At 60.3% G+C, this 17,062-nt stretch overlaps 10 protein-coding genes across 10 annotated transcripts in view; 7 read left to right on the forward strand and 3 right to left on the reverse strand.

Annotated features, from left to right (window-relative positions):
- Positions 1–280, forward strand: part of GGTG_12348 (hypothetical protein) — a gene marked incomplete at both ends in the record, with an annotated part of 2,576 nt that extends 2,296 nt beyond the window's left edge. The window contains one exon of the mRNA XM_009230245.1: positions 16–280. Coding sequence (XP_009228509.1) covers positions 16–280 — 265 coding nt within the window. The remainder of the gene's footprint in view (positions 1–15) is intronic.
- A 196-nt stretch (positions 281–476) lies between these two features.
- Positions 477–2,333, reverse strand: GGTG_12349 (hypothetical protein). Its single transcript, XM_009230246.1, has 4 exons — positions 1,401–2,333; positions 1,242–1,319; positions 672–1,172; positions 477–597 (listed from the first exon to the last, which is right to left on the reverse strand). The coding sequence occupies exons 1-4, from the start codon at positions 1,913–1,915 to the stop codon at positions 567–569; spliced, it is 1,125 nt and encodes a 374-aa protein (XP_009228510.1). The 5' UTR covers positions 1,916–2,333; the 3' UTR covers positions 477–566.
- A 168-nt stretch (positions 2,334–2,501) lies between these two features.
- GGTG_12350 (hypothetical protein) lies at positions 2,502–3,974 on the forward strand. Its single transcript, XM_009230247.1, has one exon. The coding sequence runs from the start codon at positions 2,689–2,691 to the stop codon at positions 3,493–3,495; it is 807 nt and encodes a 268-aa protein (XP_009228511.1). The 5' UTR covers positions 2,502–2,688; the 3' UTR covers positions 3,496–3,974.
- Positions 3,975–4,535: 561 nt separating this feature from the next.
- On the forward strand, positions 4,536–5,363 carry GGTG_12351 (hypothetical protein; the record flags this gene model as incomplete). The annotated part of the gene is made up of 2 exons (XM_009230248.1): positions 4,536–5,012; positions 5,316–5,363. 2 exons carry the CDS (start codon positions 4,536–4,538, stop codon positions 5,361–5,363), a joined length of 525 nt encoding a protein of 174 aa, XP_009228512.1.
- Positions 5,364–5,942: 579 nt separating this feature from the next.
- Positions 5,943–7,146, forward strand: GGTG_12352 (hypothetical protein; the record flags this gene model as incomplete). The annotated part of the gene is made up of 5 exons (XM_009230249.1): positions 5,943–6,160; positions 6,396–6,514; positions 6,608–6,673; positions 6,744–6,924; positions 6,987–7,146. 5 exons carry the CDS (start codon positions 5,943–5,945, stop codon positions 7,144–7,146), a joined length of 744 nt encoding a protein of 247 aa, XP_009228513.1.
- Positions 7,147–8,459: 1,313 nt separating this feature from the next.
- On the forward strand, positions 8,460–9,970 carry GGTG_12353 (hypothetical protein; the record flags this gene model as incomplete). The annotated part of the gene is made up of 4 exons (XM_009230250.1): positions 8,460–8,808; positions 9,187–9,426; positions 9,542–9,734; positions 9,787–9,970. 4 exons carry the CDS (start codon positions 8,460–8,462, stop codon positions 9,968–9,970), a joined length of 966 nt encoding a protein of 321 aa, XP_009228514.1.
- Positions 9,971–10,171: 201 nt separating this feature from the next.
- GGTG_12354 (hypothetical protein) lies at positions 10,172–11,235 on the forward strand. Its single transcript, XM_009230251.1, has 3 exons — positions 10,172–10,364; positions 10,446–10,556; positions 10,641–11,235. The coding sequence occupies exons 1-3, from the start codon at positions 10,299–10,301 to the stop codon at positions 10,794–10,796; spliced, it is 333 nt and encodes a 110-aa protein (XP_009228515.1). The 5' UTR covers positions 10,172–10,298; the 3' UTR covers positions 10,797–11,235.
- Positions 11,236–11,607: 372 nt separating this feature from the next.
- On the forward strand, positions 11,608–12,342 carry GGTG_12355 (hypothetical protein). Its single transcript, XM_009230252.1, has 2 exons — positions 11,608–11,771; positions 11,864–12,342. The coding sequence occupies exons 1-2, from the start codon at positions 11,670–11,672 to the stop codon at positions 12,185–12,187; spliced, it is 426 nt and encodes a 141-aa protein (XP_009228516.1). The 5' UTR covers positions 11,608–11,669; the 3' UTR covers positions 12,188–12,342.
- Positions 12,248–14,226, reverse strand: GGTG_12356 (hypothetical protein). Its single transcript, XM_009230253.1, has 2 exons — positions 13,921–14,226; positions 12,248–13,816 (listed from the first exon to the last, which is right to left on the reverse strand). The coding sequence occupies exons 1-2, from the start codon at positions 14,016–14,018 to the stop codon at positions 12,535–12,537; spliced, it is 1,380 nt and encodes a 459-aa protein (XP_009228517.1). The 5' UTR covers positions 14,019–14,226; the 3' UTR covers positions 12,248–12,534.
- Positions 14,227–14,954: 728 nt separating this feature from the next.
- GGTG_12357 (hypothetical protein) lies at positions 14,955–16,634 on the reverse strand. The gene is made up of 2 exons (XM_009230254.1): positions 16,350–16,634; positions 14,955–16,280 (listed from the first exon to the last, which is right to left on the reverse strand). The coding sequence occupies exons 1-2, from the start codon at positions 16,422–16,424 to the stop codon at positions 15,327–15,329; spliced, it is 1,029 nt and encodes a 342-aa protein (XP_009228518.1). The 5' UTR covers positions 16,425–16,634; the 3' UTR covers positions 14,955–15,326.
- Positions 16,635–17,062: the final 428 nt, after the last annotated feature.

Here is a 17,062-nt window from a genome sequence, read left to right on the forward strand (position 1 = left end):
GCCCTCGGCCCCCAGGCGCCAGCGCTGGGGCCGCCGCGACCCGGCGTTGAGGGACCCGGCGGCGCCCGAGGACCGCGCGCTGCCGACGGCCGAGACGGGCACGTGCTGGTTCCCGCCGGCGCCCGCGGGCGTCGACGCGGCAACTTACTGGAGCCGCGTTGATAATCACCTCTGCATCTGCTGCGCCGACCCGGCGCGGACCGACAAGTCGCCATTTTGCCAGTCATGCTACAAGGACGGGAGCAGGGTGAAGGTGCAGAACGTTTCCAAGCATAGCTAGAGGGCCCGCCGGGACAACAACCAGGGCGGTGGCGGCGGCAGTGCCGATGGCGATGCTGCCCCGGCTGTCTAATGCTCTCTTGTCCACGATTGCCGATCAGGTGCGTCTACCCCTAGACTCTTGGCCCCATCATTGCGCTCACCAGAGAGCGCCCCGATCATTAATCATTCTCACATTGGATGGATCACCGAGTGATATTACTAACCTCTTTATCTGCAATAAAAACACCTATATACCAACCAAAATGCGCCCCTTTAATATGAAAATGTGCTGATAGCCAAAGCATCTATGCCATCAAGGCAATGTGCTTAAGCTCGCTGCAAAAGGCAAAGTTGAATATTAGCAATGCGAGTCTTGAGGTTCAAAAAGGGACACCAACTAAAATGCTTACTTTTGAACCTGCTTGCCAACCTTCATGGGCGCGTACTCTGGCTCCTCGCCCTCGTCGCGGCCGAGATTGAACTGCTCGGCGCGGACGCGGCGCGCCTCCTCGGCCAGCTTGGGGATGGGCGCCAGGTCAAAGTCGGACGACAGGTGCCAGAAGAAGGTGGATGAGATGCGGACGAGGGGCCGGTCCGGGAGCTCCCTCGACCTGCGCTCGACCACGTCGAGGGTGGCGTCGTTGACGACGACCTCGTGGAAGCCGGCCTTGACGAGCCCGCCCGTCAGGTGCTCCAGCTGCTTGCCGGCCTGGACGAGCAGGTAGCCCTCGCCGGACGGCATCTTGACGGCGATCTTCTTGCCCGTGTTGCGCGCCCAAATGTGCAGGCCCGGGTAGCGCGAGCGGCCGTGGATGGTGAGGAAGTTGAGGTCGGTGTGGAAGCCGGCCAGGATGGTGTCCTTGGCGCCGTACTTTTTGAGGTCGGATGCCGTCGGGGCGAGCAGGTGGGGACTGGTGTTTGTTGTTAGGGATGATTCGCCCCTTCTGGCATCTCTGCATCTATAGCAGGCTCTCACTTACCCATATTGGCCCGCCTCCTTGAACGTCTTGCCCGGAAGGCCCAGCCCTATGGCGGCCATCTCGGCAAGATCAGAGACGCTGTCATGCAGGGGAGCGTCAGCGGTGTGTCACATGACCCTGCCGTGAGACAAACAAGCCCTCAAAGAAACCGAAACTCACGCATTCTTCATAAACGACCCCCACTGGTCCATGGTCGGCACCCAGCGCTCCTTGATCTGGGGCGCGTCCGGGACGACGTTTGGGGCGTTGAGGGCCGGGAACTCGGTCGCGTAGGGCGGCTCCTCGACGACGCGCCAGAAGAAGCGGCACTTGGGGTCGGGCTCGTGGGCGGCGATGTCGAGGGGCCGCTCGGCCGGGGCGAGGCGCTCGATGACGCGCAGGCACGGCTCGTCGACGGCGCACTTTGGCTTCTCCGTGTTCTCGAGCGTGACGCCGACCTGGTAGCCCAGCTCGGGCCGCTCGTCGCGGCGCAGGTCCGGCTCGGGCTGGGCGAAGTAGTCCTCGAGCAGGTCCAGGAAGGCCTCGTTGGCGGCCTCGGGCACGCGGCCGTCGCGCAGCACGAGGGCGCCGTACGTGATGAGGGCCGACGCGGCCTTGGCGCACTCGTCGCGCACGGCGGGCGAGTCGCGCGGCTGCTGGAGGAAGACGTCGAGGTTGATGACGGGGAGGTCCATTTTGGCGGCGCCTGTGTTGTTGTCTGAGGAATGAGGAATGGAGGGAGAAGGGTCTTTGTGAAGGGTCTTTGTTCTGGAGACAGTGGCTGCTTTGTTATTTCAAGAAAAAGCCCACCTCCAATGCCGAATCAGATGATATTTTTGACTCGGCGCTTTTTCTCTGTTGTGGTCACGGAGCCGGCCGACGGAGCCAGGGCTGGTGGGGTTCAATCGTCGCCGCGGCACTGCCCAGCATTGACTGCCCCCCCTCACCCTCCCCGCGATAAGGGGAATGGCAGATCGTGTGACAGCGGATCCATGTCACTGGGCCTAACCAGATTAGCCGCCGAGGATTCCAGGCAACAGGGATGGAACGACTTGGATTGACGAGGGAGAAGAGACAAAAAAGCCTTCGGACGGAGGCAGCCTCCTCCAAGGCACGGCAAGGTCTGAATTCTACCCTTGACCCCTCGCACAGTCCCGAATCCCCACATCATCTATCCACCTTCCGCATTCGGCAGGTCCTCCATCGCCACAAATCAAGCCATCGCTAATTACCACCTATTGAAGTTCCTTGTCGCAGGCTACCTCGAACCCCCATCTATCCACTCCCTCACGCAGCCTCGCTGGCGCGCACAACCGTCAGGAACGACGTCCTGTCCGCCACCGCGCCCCCTCCCCGGGACGGCGGCGCCGGGAACGTCATGGGGTGAAGCGCGCCGGGCTTGTCGCAGGGGTACGGCGTCGTCAGGACCTCGAGCACGCCCGCCGTGGGCGTCACGAGCCGGAAGCACATGGCGTCCGTGGTTTCCGCCGCCGTCGCCGTCGACGTCGGGCAGGGCAGCGGCATCCAGACCGTCGTGTGGATTCCCCGCGTGAGCGAGATCTTTGTCGAGCCGCACACCGCGCTCGGCTCCACGGCTCCGGCCGCCGCCGAGCAGGGGAGCGGCATCCAGAACGTCGTGTGGATGCCGCGTGTGAGCGAGATCTTGGTTGAGCCGCAGACCGGGTCGGAGGGCGAGCTGGAGGCCGCCGCCGTCGAGATCTCGTGGTTGTGCATGGCCGCCTCGCGCATGCCCTCAAAGGTCATGGGCGCACTGGTGGTGGTGGAGGTGGTGCTGCTGCTGCTCGGCTTGCGCTTTGGGAACATCGAGGTAGGGTACGGCCGGGCCGACTCGTCAAAGGTCGGCGTGGGGAACGTCACCTCCCGGCTGGTCGTGGTGAGGGTGCTGAGCGACCAGGTGGTACCGGTAAAGTCGTACGGGGTCTGCGGGGTCGATGGGGAAGTCGTCGAACTGGTGAGCTCGCTGCACGGTACTGGCACCGCCACAGTCGTGTGCGTGAGGACCACGGTCTGGTCGCACATTGGTGTTCCGGGAAAGTTGCTCATAGTGCTCGTCAGGGCATCGCGGCGCGCTGCCGTTGCGGACGCGGCAGGAGTAGGTGTGACGGGTGGTAGCGCGATCGGGTTGGTGTCGGAAGATCCGACGTTAGAACGTGCCAGGACGGCCGCCGCCCAGACAGGGGCCAGAGCCGCGATAGAGAACTGGAGGCATTGGGTTATTCGTAGTCCGTCATTTGTGTGCTGCCCGGAGAGTTGAGGCTAGGGAGTATAACTTACCTTCATTGATGCGACTTGCTCCTGCAGATAACTGGCCTAGAAGGAGGGAGCAGAGCTTTTTTAATGGTGCGACAGCGATGCTGGAATTCCGTGGGAGGGAAGAGCGAGTGGGTAGGCACAGTTAGAGCTTTGACGAGCGCCCACAAAGGGCAAGGAAAGTGGATAGCTGGGTACCGTGCAAGGTTGAGTGACGAGGGTTTTGCGGCGAGGGAAGTGAATGGGTTGGCAAGACCCATGCGGCGGGGCTTTGGGCCGAAGTTTGTGCGGGAGGAGCGCGGTTGAGAGGAGAGCAGAGGCCATGTCTCGCACGGCTGCCATCTGTGTAACTTGCACCGAGTTTATGCCTGTGACCGCAGTCTGACCGAGATCTGAGGGAGGGAGCGGGATCTGGTTGACGGTGGTCTGCATGGCCGTGTTACAGAGTCCACCATAATAAAGCCAGGCACAGTCTCATACTTGTACATCGTTTGTCACAGCAGAGGCACCAACGGGATAGTTCCAGTTTCTATTCCAAGCAGCTGGGATGCCGCGTTATGAGAAATGCAAAGATTCATACCAAGTATATGTATAGGCGCCCCTATGTATACCTTTCGTAACCAACTGTATTCCCAAAGCCCCAGTATAGGCCTCCCCTTAAGCTTGCCCTAGCTGCCGTTGCCGCTCCTGATTCGAGCGGTGGTATACCAAACCGAGTCGTCCGCCGCGGGCATCACTACCTCGACGGTTGCTCCGATGGAGCCTAGTACGGGTGGCCTGTTTGCTACGATGCCCAGATCCTCCCATTCGGAGCACGGGGCTGCGGTCGCGCATGCCCTTGGCGTCTTGAGCTAGACCGTCATGTGCTTGAGCCTCCCGTCGTCCAGGCCCACGGCCACGACCTCAATCCGGTCGCGGCCTTCACCCGAAACCACGGCCGCCGGGGCGTCGCGGCAGACGACGGCGTACTGCGAGCTCGGGACCAGGTCGCCCGCGCCCTATCGTGTCCACCAGCCCGCCCTCTCCCACTCCCCGTCCTCGTCGATGAACCGCCTTGTGCGCCAGCGGGGGCCCCGCCGCTACCCGGCCGGACCCTCGCCCACACGTCCACGCGGCTCCGACCCCCTCGTGCAGACCGCGGGCGGCTCGACCGCCTCGCCGGCAGGGAACAAGATGGGCCTGAAACCCGGGGAGAGGTTGGACGCGGCGGCGCCCAGCCCGACGTGGTTGACGAGCACACGCCTACTGACGGGCGACACGACCAAGATGGACAGCTTCGGGCCCGGCCCCACCGCCGCGGCGGAACAGTCCAAGTCCAAGGCCGCATCCCAGACCGACAGCCAGCACCACCGCGATGAGGAGACATCGCAACCACCCACTTTATTCGTCGATGCCTTCGCGAGCTATATTCTGACTAGGATGACTGTAGAATTGTCTTCATTTGGAATTCGACGACAGGCCCGGCGCCACCATGGTAACGTGCCTGCTTCTCGGACCGCTCGGGCGGCGGCAGTGTTTCCGGTAAACATGGCCCCAGGCACACTCCAAGGTACTACTCTGAGGAGCAAGGGCTTGGTGTTTCTGAATCAAAATAAAATAGCATGGCTATAAAACGAAAGGAAATGAGGAGAGAGAATAAGTGTCGTAGGGAATGGGCCTTGTGGAAAATGTACGACTTCCGATGCGACAAGACGTAGGGCGAATGCGCCAAGACTGGCTGCTGCCTGCCTAGCAGGATGCTGGCGTGCCCGCTCCATTTTTCATGACCACTCCCTCGGTGAAGAGAAGGCGATTATACGATGGAACGCCGCTGATTGGATGTAGCCTTACCGCCCTAGCATTCTTCTGCTGTCCTTTTATTCGCATGAATAGGTGCTGCCTTCCTGCTGAACTAGAACCAGGCAAGCGGCAACTAGGTCTAGACAAGCCAGCAATGCATTGACGCTGGCCGCGCGCAGACTAGGAAGTGAGGGCCACCAACTGTATTGGAAAGCGAACATACGAGTTACGAACTCGGTTCCGGATTGGATATTATAGGACAGCTGTAAACAATAGTTTCTGGGTGGGCTAATTGTGGCCCCGTCCTCCTCGGGATGTATAAACCGGAAGGCATCACGAAGGAAATATGAATCTATGGTGGCTGTTCCACCCGCATCCAGGGGTCTTCGGGTACTTGCAAAGGACTGCCTCCACGTCCCTCGGCGCCGTCACAGTCCTCTTGCTTCCATGATGTGGCTTACCTCACTCGTTGCGCTCGCCCACATCTCGGGGGTTGGGGCACAGCTCACCAAGCCCCAAATGCAGCCGCCGCCCCCGCCGCTGGACGGGGGTCTTTTCGCCAATCTTCACGCGCCTTCGTCCTGGTACGACCGATGGGAATGGGGATGCAAGCTGCGCAAGATAACGCCACGCCCCCTGGGGAAGTGGTTGCTGATGGTTTGAGGCATATGGATGCCCGATCGCTGCCGTGACGTCGCCAACGGCCAGAAGGCCGACTTTCCGGGAGGGCCGTACGGCATTGAGGTCTTCAACGTCCACTACGCCGACTGCGACACGGCCTGGGTCATGTGCCGCCACAACCAGGCCGAGATTAGTAGGGAGCAGATGATCGACCTTTTCGGGAGGATGCCGGTGCGCATGCGACAGTGGATTCGCCTGATTATTGGCAAGTTTCCATCCTTCTCCTTCGCCCTCCCAACACCCTTGCGAGGGGGGAGACTATGGACCACAATCGTGGGAGCTTCTAGGGACCCGTCGCCTTGATTTTGTGCTGACAGCTCGCTCTGCCGCGCAGGTATGCCAGGAACCGCCCGCAACAGGAGGGGTGGCAATACCTAGTGAGCTAGCCCTTCATACGTCGCTCCTGCTTGCTTGAGCGCGCCGCTTGCTGACCCGCACCCGTAGCCCGGACTACGGCGACGTCTGGCTCTGGGGGGACGCGCAGAACTACCCGACGCTTTGGGTCCACGAGATGGCGCACGCGCTGGATTATCAGGCTGCCCCGGGCCCCACCCGGTTGTCGTGTAAGGAATTCTTTTGGCACGGCGACGGAGGACTTTCCACCCACACACACACACACACAGCGTTCCTCGTACTGACCCAGAGTCTTCCCCTAGCGAGCCAGCGGTGGCTTGATGCATACAACAACGACGCTGCCATATCCGACGGCTACGCCGCGAAAGGTAAGCCAGACTGCCGTTCTATCCAGTAGGCGGATCAAGAGGGCTAATATCTCACGAACCGCCGTCGCAGACCAGAAAGAGAACTTTGCCCAGGAAACGGTCATTGCCCTCTTCGACACCGTCGTTCCCGGCGGCATCGGCACCGTTGTTCCCAACTGGGCAGTCATATACAACCAGCACTCGACGGTCCGCAGCGCCCTCGGGGACAACCTGGTCCCCGGAGGGAGGTGCGGGGCGCGCAAGCCCGACGCGTACGTCTCCGTCCCTCTTGCGACTCCCTTTCTCTGAAGACTTGCTAACATTGGGGTGGTAGAGGGATCGTCTGCATGGGCCCGGCGGCGCCCTGCGGCCAGCGCCAGGTCGGTCAGCGCGCCTCACCAACCATCGCCACGGCCGTCGTGAAAGTTTCGAGGATGCCGCCCCCGGAGGGCCCGGGGGTGCTAGCCGCCGATGGAGAGCGATTTTGGCAGTGAAAAGCATGCCTGCAGGTCCACACGGGCACATGATCCGCGCTGCCGTGCCATGATGGCCGGAATTATTAGCAACTAGTGATAATTAAACCCGCATAGATCATTCCTGGAGAGGATATCCCCATCAGCTCCCCAGATATATTCGCGCTCGCGTGGCTTTCTCTCTTCGAGCTTGCACACATGGGCCAACCCTGGCCTGGATACCTTTTTGGCGACGGGGTCCGGGGCAGGGAACCGGCCTTGGTCCTATCAGCAGGCTCGATCCCGCGGACCTGCCTCCCGGAACTGTTGTCCGATAAGAGAAAGGCTGGCGCCAGGTGACATTGAGCCTGGAGCCGTACCCTTTTGTCTCCGCCAGGTGCGGGGGTTTCACAGTGATGCCGCTCAGGGCAACGACGTCGCGAGGCCGCTGTCGTCGGTGTAGATGCTCCCAGTGTCGGTGCAACGAGATGGCGACACCCTCCCAATATGCACGGGGCCCCGACGACGTGCCGCGGATAGGTTCCGGCTGCAGCCTACAAACGAAATCTGCCTAGCTCGGCAATGTCGCGGCCGTACAGCCGAATGTCGCTACACAGCTCGGCAACACTCTGAGCTAACTTCCCAGCAACCAGCGAGCACGCAGAGCCTCCATCATCACTACTCATAGTGCCTGGAGCGTATGCGATAGCGGTAGGGCCATCCGTAATACTTGATTACCCATTAAGAATAGAAGATTACTGGCGATACTCCTGTCCGTGAGGCACGGAAATTATAAGTAGCATACTTGCTTGTAGGCCCACTGCTCGACCGCGTCCTCGTCGTTGTGGTTTCCAACTCTCCACGCACCGTTTTTTCTGTAGCAGATAGAAGACATGACCTGCCATAATAGGATTGTCCGAATCAGTGCCTCCGAAAAACACCGTGATGTGCGGATCCGATGAGATTGTTTCTCTCCATCCCTCCAAGTTTGTTGCTGTTGTGGTTCTGTGATCGTAAGCGGATAATCGGCAGCGTTACTCAGTAAGTATCAAAAGGTTGGCCCACCTTATAACTTGCGGGTGGCACTTTCTACACCAAACAATCGATTTCTGGCTCAACTTCCCTCAACAAATTGAGCTTGACGGGAAAGCCCACAGCGGCACAGAGTCAGGTACTTTGTGCTCAGGAAAGGTTTCTTGCTGCCCAAACATTTACAACCTCAATTCTGTTTGCCGGAGCCTGGTCCATATTCAAGGTTCTGACAACACGGCTGCAAGCCATCTCCGTCTAACCGACTACGTTTATTGCGCTCCTTGCCTACCAACTCCGCCTGCGGTCGACCTCAATCGAGCAACATGTCGTCTCCTCCAAGCGATTCGACCGTCACCCTAAGCAGCCTGTCTGACAGCCCTCCGAGGTTATGCTCGACCCCACCACGTACGACCGGCGTGTACCTCAATGGCATGAATGACGATCTCGAGTCTCTACATTGTTACGAGGAGGGAGGTTTTCACCCAGTCCATCTCGACGACACACTCGGCTCTGCCTGTCGCTATGAGGTGCTACACAAGCTCGGATATGGAGGGTACGGCACGGTGTGGCTTTGCCGCGATCGGTGGGCTGCGACATACGTGGCTGTCAAGGCTAATATCGCCCATGCGAGCAAGAAAGAGTCCCCCGATCTCAAGGTTACGCAGCTGGCTCGTGCGTTTCCGGGAGGGGACTTGTTCGCGCTGCCGATGAGTTCTATGTCAAGGGGCCGAACGGGCGCCACCGGTGCCTCGTCCTCCCAGTCCATGGTTTAGCCGTGTCCCCAAATCTCATGGACATCGAGCCAGAGGGGAGAGATAGTTGGCCATACGCCTGGCTATTGCTGCCCAGGTGACCCAGGCTCTCGCCTTCTTGCATAAGCACCATGTGTGCCACGGAGGTTTGTATTCGCTTCCCACCGCTGGGGGACTGTCCTGGATGCTTATCCATGTGCGGTTAGACTTCCGACCCAGCAACATACTTACCCGCCTGCAAGGGTTCCACAACCTTGACAAAGACGAGCTACTTTCGCTCATCGGCCGGCCCTCCAAGGCAAGGTCGAAGTTCGCACCAAGCCGAAGAAGCCCCCCGAATTCTTCCCGAGATATCTCATCAATGCAGCAAACCTCAGCCGTCTTACCAGCCTATATACGACTGGCAAGATATGCGTCATCGGTTTCGGGGAAGCTTACCCTTTCGACTCGCCGCCCGATCTCTTGGGAATCCCGAGCGGGTATCGCCCACACGAGAAGCTAGTCCTTGCCGATTGCATCGAGGACGGACCCGAGGATGGTGTGAAAAGTGGTGCATGCAAGAGGATTCGGAACAGCAAAGGCAGTCGTCGGTCAAGGGGCCTGCGTGCGATTTGTGGGCTCTTGGCTGCATGCTCTTCGAAATCCTGACGCAGAAGCCGCTGTTCTACGGGTGCCCATCCCTTTCGAGGAGCTCATTTGCGAAACGGCCGAAGTTGTTGACAGGTTTCCCGATGCGGTATGGGATCAATGGAAGGGCCGGAGGGAATGGTTCGACGACGAGGGCAATTGGCTGGGAAGATATGGCGGAGAAGCCGTGTCTTTGTCGGCGCATCTTGAAAACGCTGAGTGGGATGTCGAGTCTGGCGATCCTCGCAGAGTGCTCCCCGACCATGTACAGGCGGAAATGGCTGGGGGCGCTACGGCTGCTTTTCAAATCCGAGCCCCAGGAGCGCGCCCGCGCCGAGGCGGTATTGAACGAACTCGTGAGGATTCTCAATAGCCATCTGGTAGGGAAGGGCATGCAGGCTGTTGAGATTGGGCCCGACTCTGATGACCTGTCGTTCAAGCGGCTACTGGACTGAGGCTTCTGTTGGTGGGCGCTGCAAGCATTGGGTTGAGAGCAGAGAGGAAAGACAAGGGCCATCGCATAGAATAATACAAAAGACACGGTGCCGATGAGCGATGAACTCGGGACACTCGCACTCATGATCGGCAGACGGTCAGGTGCTTCGCGGGGGAGCATTGACAACATTGGATTCCGGCGTCTGGGGATGTCTGTCGCCTCCAATTTACCCCTCAGCGGCTCCCCCCTCCCCTTAACAAACGAAACGAAGCAAGGAGCCCTGTGCTGCCCTAACCAGACCATCCAACGCCTCAAACAGCGACCGAGAATCGCCCCTCGAGAAAGTCATGCCCGTCGTGCACGTCGTCCTGATGGCCTTTGAGCCGCTGGCGACGCCGCAGGAGACGGACAAGGTCAGTGGGTTCCTCTGCCCCTCCGGCCCCCATCACCTGGGGGCGGGTATAGGCGGATGCTGACGCGAACGCCCTTTACAGATTGTCCAGAGCATGCTGGCCCTGAAGGACAAGTGCATCCATCCGGCCACGCAGAAGCCGTATGTCAAGTCCACCAAGGGAGGCGCCAACCTGACCTCGGACGGGTTTGCGGTACGTCACCACTGTCCCCCTCCCTCCCAAACACACGCGATCCTCTGCCCCCCCAAGACCTTGCTGACCCGCCGCGACTCGCAGGAGGGATACTCGCATTCCTTCGTCATGGAGTTCGAGACCGGGGAGGAGTGCGCCTACTACAGCGACGAGGACCCCGTGCACCTGGAGTTCATCGAGAGCACGTCTGGCATCGTGTCCAAGACGCTGGTCGTTGACTTTACCCCCGGCGTCTTCTAGCTGGGGGGTCGCGGCGTCAGGCTATATGACAGCCAAATACAACCTAGTCCTTGTGTGCATGGTCTCGCATTTTGTGGGATGCTGTTGGCGCGCGAGGCGTGTCCAGACGATGCTGCCCGCAGTTGTCGCCCGCGGTTAATACTGGGGTACGGGCGCCAAGCTAGGCAGGCGACGAGCTCTGCCTTGCCCTTGGGGAGGCGGGTGGATAAGGGAGGATGATCTTGAGCTGCTGGCCTGAGCCGCCCGCCCGCCCTTGGCGTGATCAGAACCTGGTCTAACACAACGGCGGTCTAGACGCCCGGCCCGGCCCTAGCGATACAATGAGAGTCGCTTCGAGGGCGGATACGACCTAATAGGTGATGAGCTGGTGTAGCAATGTCTTGGCCAACGTGCAGGCTCGCAGAGGTCCACTCGCCCTTGCATACGCGAGGGGGTTGGAAGACATGGGACAAACAGCCTGGTCTCCGAGATTTACATGGCCGCGGTCCTGTCTGGTCTGGCGGCTGCGCGGGCTCTTGTGATGTCGCTGGTGCCTCTATTAGGCCGAGGTATGCGCGGCAGCTCATTCTCTGTGGCACCTACTGTCCCCACCCCGCTGTCAAACATGGTGGACCGCCGCCAACTTGCAGTGTGGAAGGTGACCGAATGCAAGCTTCCGTTTTTTTTTTTTTCCCCAAGCGAGAGCTGATGGTGGTAAGCAAATGGCACCCAAGAGGCGAAGGGAAAGGGAGATGGATCGGGAGGATGCGTGCAGCCGCCAGCTATAAAAAGGATTCACGCCGCCACACACTGCTGCCAACCACACATACGTCCGGCGGCCGCCCTTGACAGCGTCGCTAGCAAAAAAACAGCCAGCCCCGGCGACAGCCTGCAATGTCATGGTCAATCGGTAGCATCGTCCACTACGTCCTATACCTGGACTGTGTGTTTTATCTTGTTCTGATTTGGTATCTCTTTGGAGACGAGAAAACCAAAGCACGTTTCCCCCATCCCCATCCCCCAGCCAAGCCAAGCCAAGCCAAGCCGCCAGCACTAACAGCAAGCAATTGCCCGCCCCACCCACACAGTTGGAGCGGCAGCAGCCCGAGATCGACCGGCTGCGCATCGAGCGCGCGCACTACGACGCCCTGCTGAGGCGGCACGGCGACGGGCCCGACGAGGCGTTCCGCAAGACGCTCGAGGCGACCCTGCACGCCGCCGGGAGGAGGTACGTCGAGGGCCGGTACCGCGGCGTCCGGGTGTGGCGCTGGTCGCGCTCCGTGGCCGTGGCGCGCAACTACCTCGCCGTGCTGCGCTACTCCATCGACGACCTCAAGGAGCGCCTGCTGAGGTACTACCCGGCTGGCCCGCCGCCGCCGAGGTACCACGCGGGCTGCACGGGGGACGACTGATGCGTCAGGGGCATGTTCCCGATATCACAAAACGAGGAATAGATGCATAACACTAGAAAGCCCATCGACAGCATAGTTTGAGATACGGCGTTTACTTGGAGCGCAAACTTTCCATTGCCTCGCTCATCATACTAGAATACCAGAACGAGGGTAACACAAAAATGTTGTGAAAACAAGAAGGCCGACCCAGGAGATGAGTTCAGACAACGGGGGCTCAGAAACAATTGGAGTCCCCAGAAAACCGAATATCCCACCGCCCAAAACAAGCGGCAGTAGACAAAGTGCCACAACGCGAAATCCCGACAACCCTAATCCCATCAGTTATGAACCAAGCACAAGAAAACCTCTCACTTCTTCTCAAAGGAGAACTGCCCCACCCTGTCGCCCTTCTTATCCGGGGACTTGGAGGACCCCAGGGCAGGGCCGCCGCCGCCGCCGGCCGAGGTCTCGCTCTCGTCCAGACGCTGGACTATCCGCTCGACCGCCTCGCGCGCCGTCGGCGACGCCGTCTGCTGAGGATAGTGACGGCGCGGCTGACCCGTTTGCTCCTTGGGTGACGCAACCGGCACGGGGCTCCGGGTGGTGGTGTCGACAAAGACGTCGTCGTCCTCGGGCGCCGCCACTCCCGCACGGCCCGCCGCGTCCATCGCCACCCCGTCCACCATGCGCGCGTCGCGGCGCTCCTGGGACGCGGCCGCGGCCGCCGGGACATCGCCCCCGCCGCCCAAGATGGCATCCGGGGCCGCAACCCCGCGCACCATGTCCCTGCGCAGCTGCCCGCCGCCGACGCTGCTGTCGCTGAGGCCCGACGCGCTGCGCTCGAGCTGCCAGCGCGCAAAGGCCATGGCGCCAGCCGAGCTCGTGCCGGGCACGGGCCGGCGCTGGTAGATGGGGCCCGAGACGGTGCTGCCAGCGCCCTCGCCGAAGCCGACGAGGCTGGCGGACCCGTCGTCGTCATTGTCGCTCATCCGGTCGTCGAACATACCCCCGCCGCCGCCCGCGCTCCCACGCTCCAGCAGGTCCTCGTCCATCTGATCTAGGCCTTCGCCGCCCCTGCGTTGCTGGTGCAGGCGCTGCTGGTGAATTTGGTGCGACGAGCGCCCGCCGACGCTGGCCGAGTCGTCGCTCATGATCGCGCCGCGAATGAAGTTGGTGTCGACACTGCCCATGTCGTCGGCGTCGACGTCGTCCATGGGGTGGTCTGTGTCGCCCAGTGTCGTGGTGCGGCCATCTCCGCTAGACGTGGCCGACGCGGTGCCAACGGTGCTAATCTTGGTCGACGCGACCGGCTGGCCGTTGGAGTCGAAGTAGGCCGGGGCCTGGGCGGGTATTGTTCCGGGCGGGAACTGGCCCGAGGTCGGGGTGGTCTGGTTGTTTTGTTGCGCGAAGCCGCCGGCCGACTGGTTTTGCGCCCCTGAGCCGCCCGGTCCGCGCTGCGCCGACAGCAGGTTGGACATGCCCGTCAGCCGTGAGATGCGGTCGGCACGCTCGGCCTCGAGGCTGGTGGTCGACGAGTGGTGTTGATGGCCGCGGTGGTTTCCCATGTGCTGAGCGTGCCCGCGGTGGCCATCCTTGATGGCTGTGGTAGAGAGGGTCGAGAGGGAGGTCGTGGTGCTAGTTGGTGTGCCGCTAGAAAGCATCAAAGGAGCCAGTTAGTTTCCTGGCCGTGATTGGAGACAGCAGACAGCTAAGACGCAAGTCTGGAAGGGTTGCCAATCCGGAAAGCCACTCACGGCACCTCCGAGGGCGTGTCCGGATTCGAGGGCGGCTGAGGGAGGTTGATCAGGGTTGGATGTGCCGGCGGCGCCTGCGACTGCGATGGCTGCGACATGTTGGGCGGGCTGGAGTTCACACTTTATTCTTGGTGGTTTGTCGCTGTTCTGGATGTACAAAGGCCGTCTGGTGATGCTCGATGGATTGATCGAGGGCTGGTCTGGTGGTTTGTGCTGTTGTAACTTTACGGTTCAAGACGCGTGCTCAGCGGAACTTTAGCGGATGTAGGGTCTGTGGTGGGGGCGCCTGCATTGCCCCAGTGGCCGTGCCTGCGACGTCACTGCCAGGTGGGTGTGCGGTGCACGTGATGAGGACGAGCGGAGGCGTGTCTGGTGAGCAGTTGTCCAGCAAATGACCAATGAATGAACACTTCCTGTTTTCCCCTCCGAAAATTTTCAGGTTCGATTTTATATTCCACCCCCTTACTTCCCATTTATAATTGCTCCTTTCCATTCCTTTTCGCCGTCCCTTTTCCTGTCCGCTTTCCTCCAGGCTTCGCGGATCATGAAGCCCCACTTACGCGAGTTGCCTGCGAGGCAACACAAGCGAGCCGACCTCGACGGACGTTGACAGGACAATTTACGTCATCGGGCGTGCATGCCCCAGCTCCCCGCTGCTGCTGTTGGTTGAAGGCCCACACTAACCCCAGAACTCGGGACGAGGGGCGGGACGGGACAGGAGTGAGCAAATCGTGAGAGAAGAAGTAATGAGAAGTTGAAAACGCCACACGGTACAAACCACTGCTGATGCAGAGCGAACTGGTTTAACTGGGGCACTGGGCTGCACCTTCCCCAGATGCGCAGGTAAACCCCGGTATCCATGTGATGTTTATCAGGGACGCGGCAGACGGGCCAAACCGGGCACCGACCAGCCTCATTCCCGAAAGCCCTGCGCAAGCGACCTATCACATGGCCTTGTACACAACAGTGCTGTCAGCCGACGCTGGTCGTTGATGCCTAATGCAAACTTGCCCGCAGCGAACATGAAAATAGCGTGATAATCATGCTGGATACCAGGATGGGAATAAAAGCGCTTCCTAATTGATGCTACGCGGTGTGCTGACATCAAGTTTTTATTGGCTTTCATATCTATACCATCTCAGTAGAATTAGGTCATCAGTCCTAGCAACCAGCCAAGGTTGCATTCACGGCGCGAAGTAATGAGTCAGCACAAACTAACTTGTATGCATCAAATAGTAGAACTAACTTGTTCCCGCGCGGCGAGAACACGTGGTTCGAAAAGGAGGGGCGCTTTACGGCATTTGCCGGTACCAGCAGCTCGATCGACCAAACCAAACAAAAAGTACCATATTTGCACCGCATTCTGAGAAATATTAACAAGATCCAACCGGCCCATTGCCCCCGCGTTACTTCTTAAACAAGTCAGTTTGCGACCCAAAGAAAGGATTCGGTTCAAACGTGTTCTGGTTGGTCCTCGCTCGCGGGTTCCTCTGCATCTCCTCCTCCTGCGCCGCGGGCGACGCCGCGGCGGACCCGTCCAAATACGACTGGTCCTCGACGGGGGGTGCGATCTTGAGGTCGCCGCGGTAGATCTCGAGCACCGAGATGGCGGGGAGCAGGAGCATTAGCAGCGCGAGCAGCTGGCCGAAGCTCCAGTCGGTCTCGCCCCTGTCGGCTAGCGGGACCGAAGGGTTGCCGAAGGCCTGGGATAGCAGGCCGACGCGGACGGCGGCGCCGATGGCGATGGCGAACATGACAACGACGCCGACGACCTGGATGGTCTTGTAGAAGCGCTGGCTGCGGCTGTGCAGGTACCAGGTTGCCAGGGCGAAAACGGCGCAGTTGCCGGCGATGACGGCCGAGGTGCCGACGTAGCTCAGGCCGGGGTTCTCCTCGGGCACCCTGGCGGTCTGGCCGCCTTGGCCCCACACGCAGGCGATGGGCAGCGTCTGCTCGAGGTTCTGGGCCGTGGCGCGCAGCATGTAGACGCCGTAGACGCACGACAGGGCCAGGTTGACAAACATGAGGAACTGGCGCAGCCAGCGCAGGACCCAGTCGCGGCGGAAGTCGTGCACGAGGGCGAGCAGGGTGGCGTTGTGGACGGCCATGGAGAGCAGGCTCAGCATCCAGATGATGAAGAAGTGGTAGGGGACCAGGGTCGAGGCTTTGGCGAGCCCGACGCTCTGCAGGCCGATGCCCGTCAGGATCTGCTGGTCCGAGTACGAGTTGAGGAGCTTGCGCCGGATCGTGTGCGGCTTGCAGTAGCCGTCCTTGCGCCGGCACGCGCGGAACTCTTGGAAGATGAGCGACGCGCTCATGGCCAGGGCGAGGGCCGCTGTGAAGATGAAGGAGAGAAGGACCTTTTCCAGTTAGTCAGTAGGTAGGTAGGTGTACAAGGCATTTTGGCGGGTTCGAGCTGCTCAGCTTACACCAGTGCCAGCAATGCCAGCATCGCTGGGGACTGACGACCGCACGGTTGTGCAGTCTGCTGTTTCGAACACCATGGCGGTAGCTGTGATGTAATGCCTGGGTAGTACCTGGTAGTCACAGTGAATGACGCACTCAGGAGCTGGAATGAAGGACTAAACGGACAAAGGAAAAGGAATCGCGACACTTTGGCCGTCCGGAAGAAACGAAAGTTGTCGATGTGGTAAAAGTTGGGCACCATGAGGGAAGCATGAATCTAAAAAGGGATCGTGAGAGGGGACCATGCGTTTGCTGATGACGTTGTGGCAGCCAATGCTTGAATTTAGCGCGAGTCCCTGGCATCGGACCCCTGCACGCCTTGCCCTGTTTCAAGTGCCGCCGGTGGATCGACTGGGAAACCCTGCTGCGGGCATCTTGGTTCCCTGCATTGGCCCCCTGCAGATGGCCCTGACTGGCTGTCGATCTCCAGATCGGTCCCAAGAACACGCGGCTGCGCCCCGTTGGGACATGCGAAAAATAAACGATTTGCTCTGAGCCTCTCGTGCGCTCGTGGCGGGTGTCCCGCCTTCACTTGCCTGCATTGACGGCCGTCAAGCGTCCGGCGCATATTTGCGCTGCCGCGACAGGCCTCTAAGCCACAGAGAGCTTCCTTTGTTCGCAATTCGCCACAGGCACGTGACGCCATGTCACCTCTCGGCGTTTCTACGGAGTCACG

This window comes from Gaeumannomyces tritici (genome assembly GCF_000145635.1).
Source record: "Gaeumannomyces tritici R3-111a-1 unplaced genomic scaffold supercont2.8, whole genome shotgun sequence".
Taxonomy (NCBI): Eukaryota; Fungi; Ascomycota; class Sordariomycetes; order Magnaporthales; family Magnaporthaceae; genus Gaeumannomyces; species Gaeumannomyces tritici.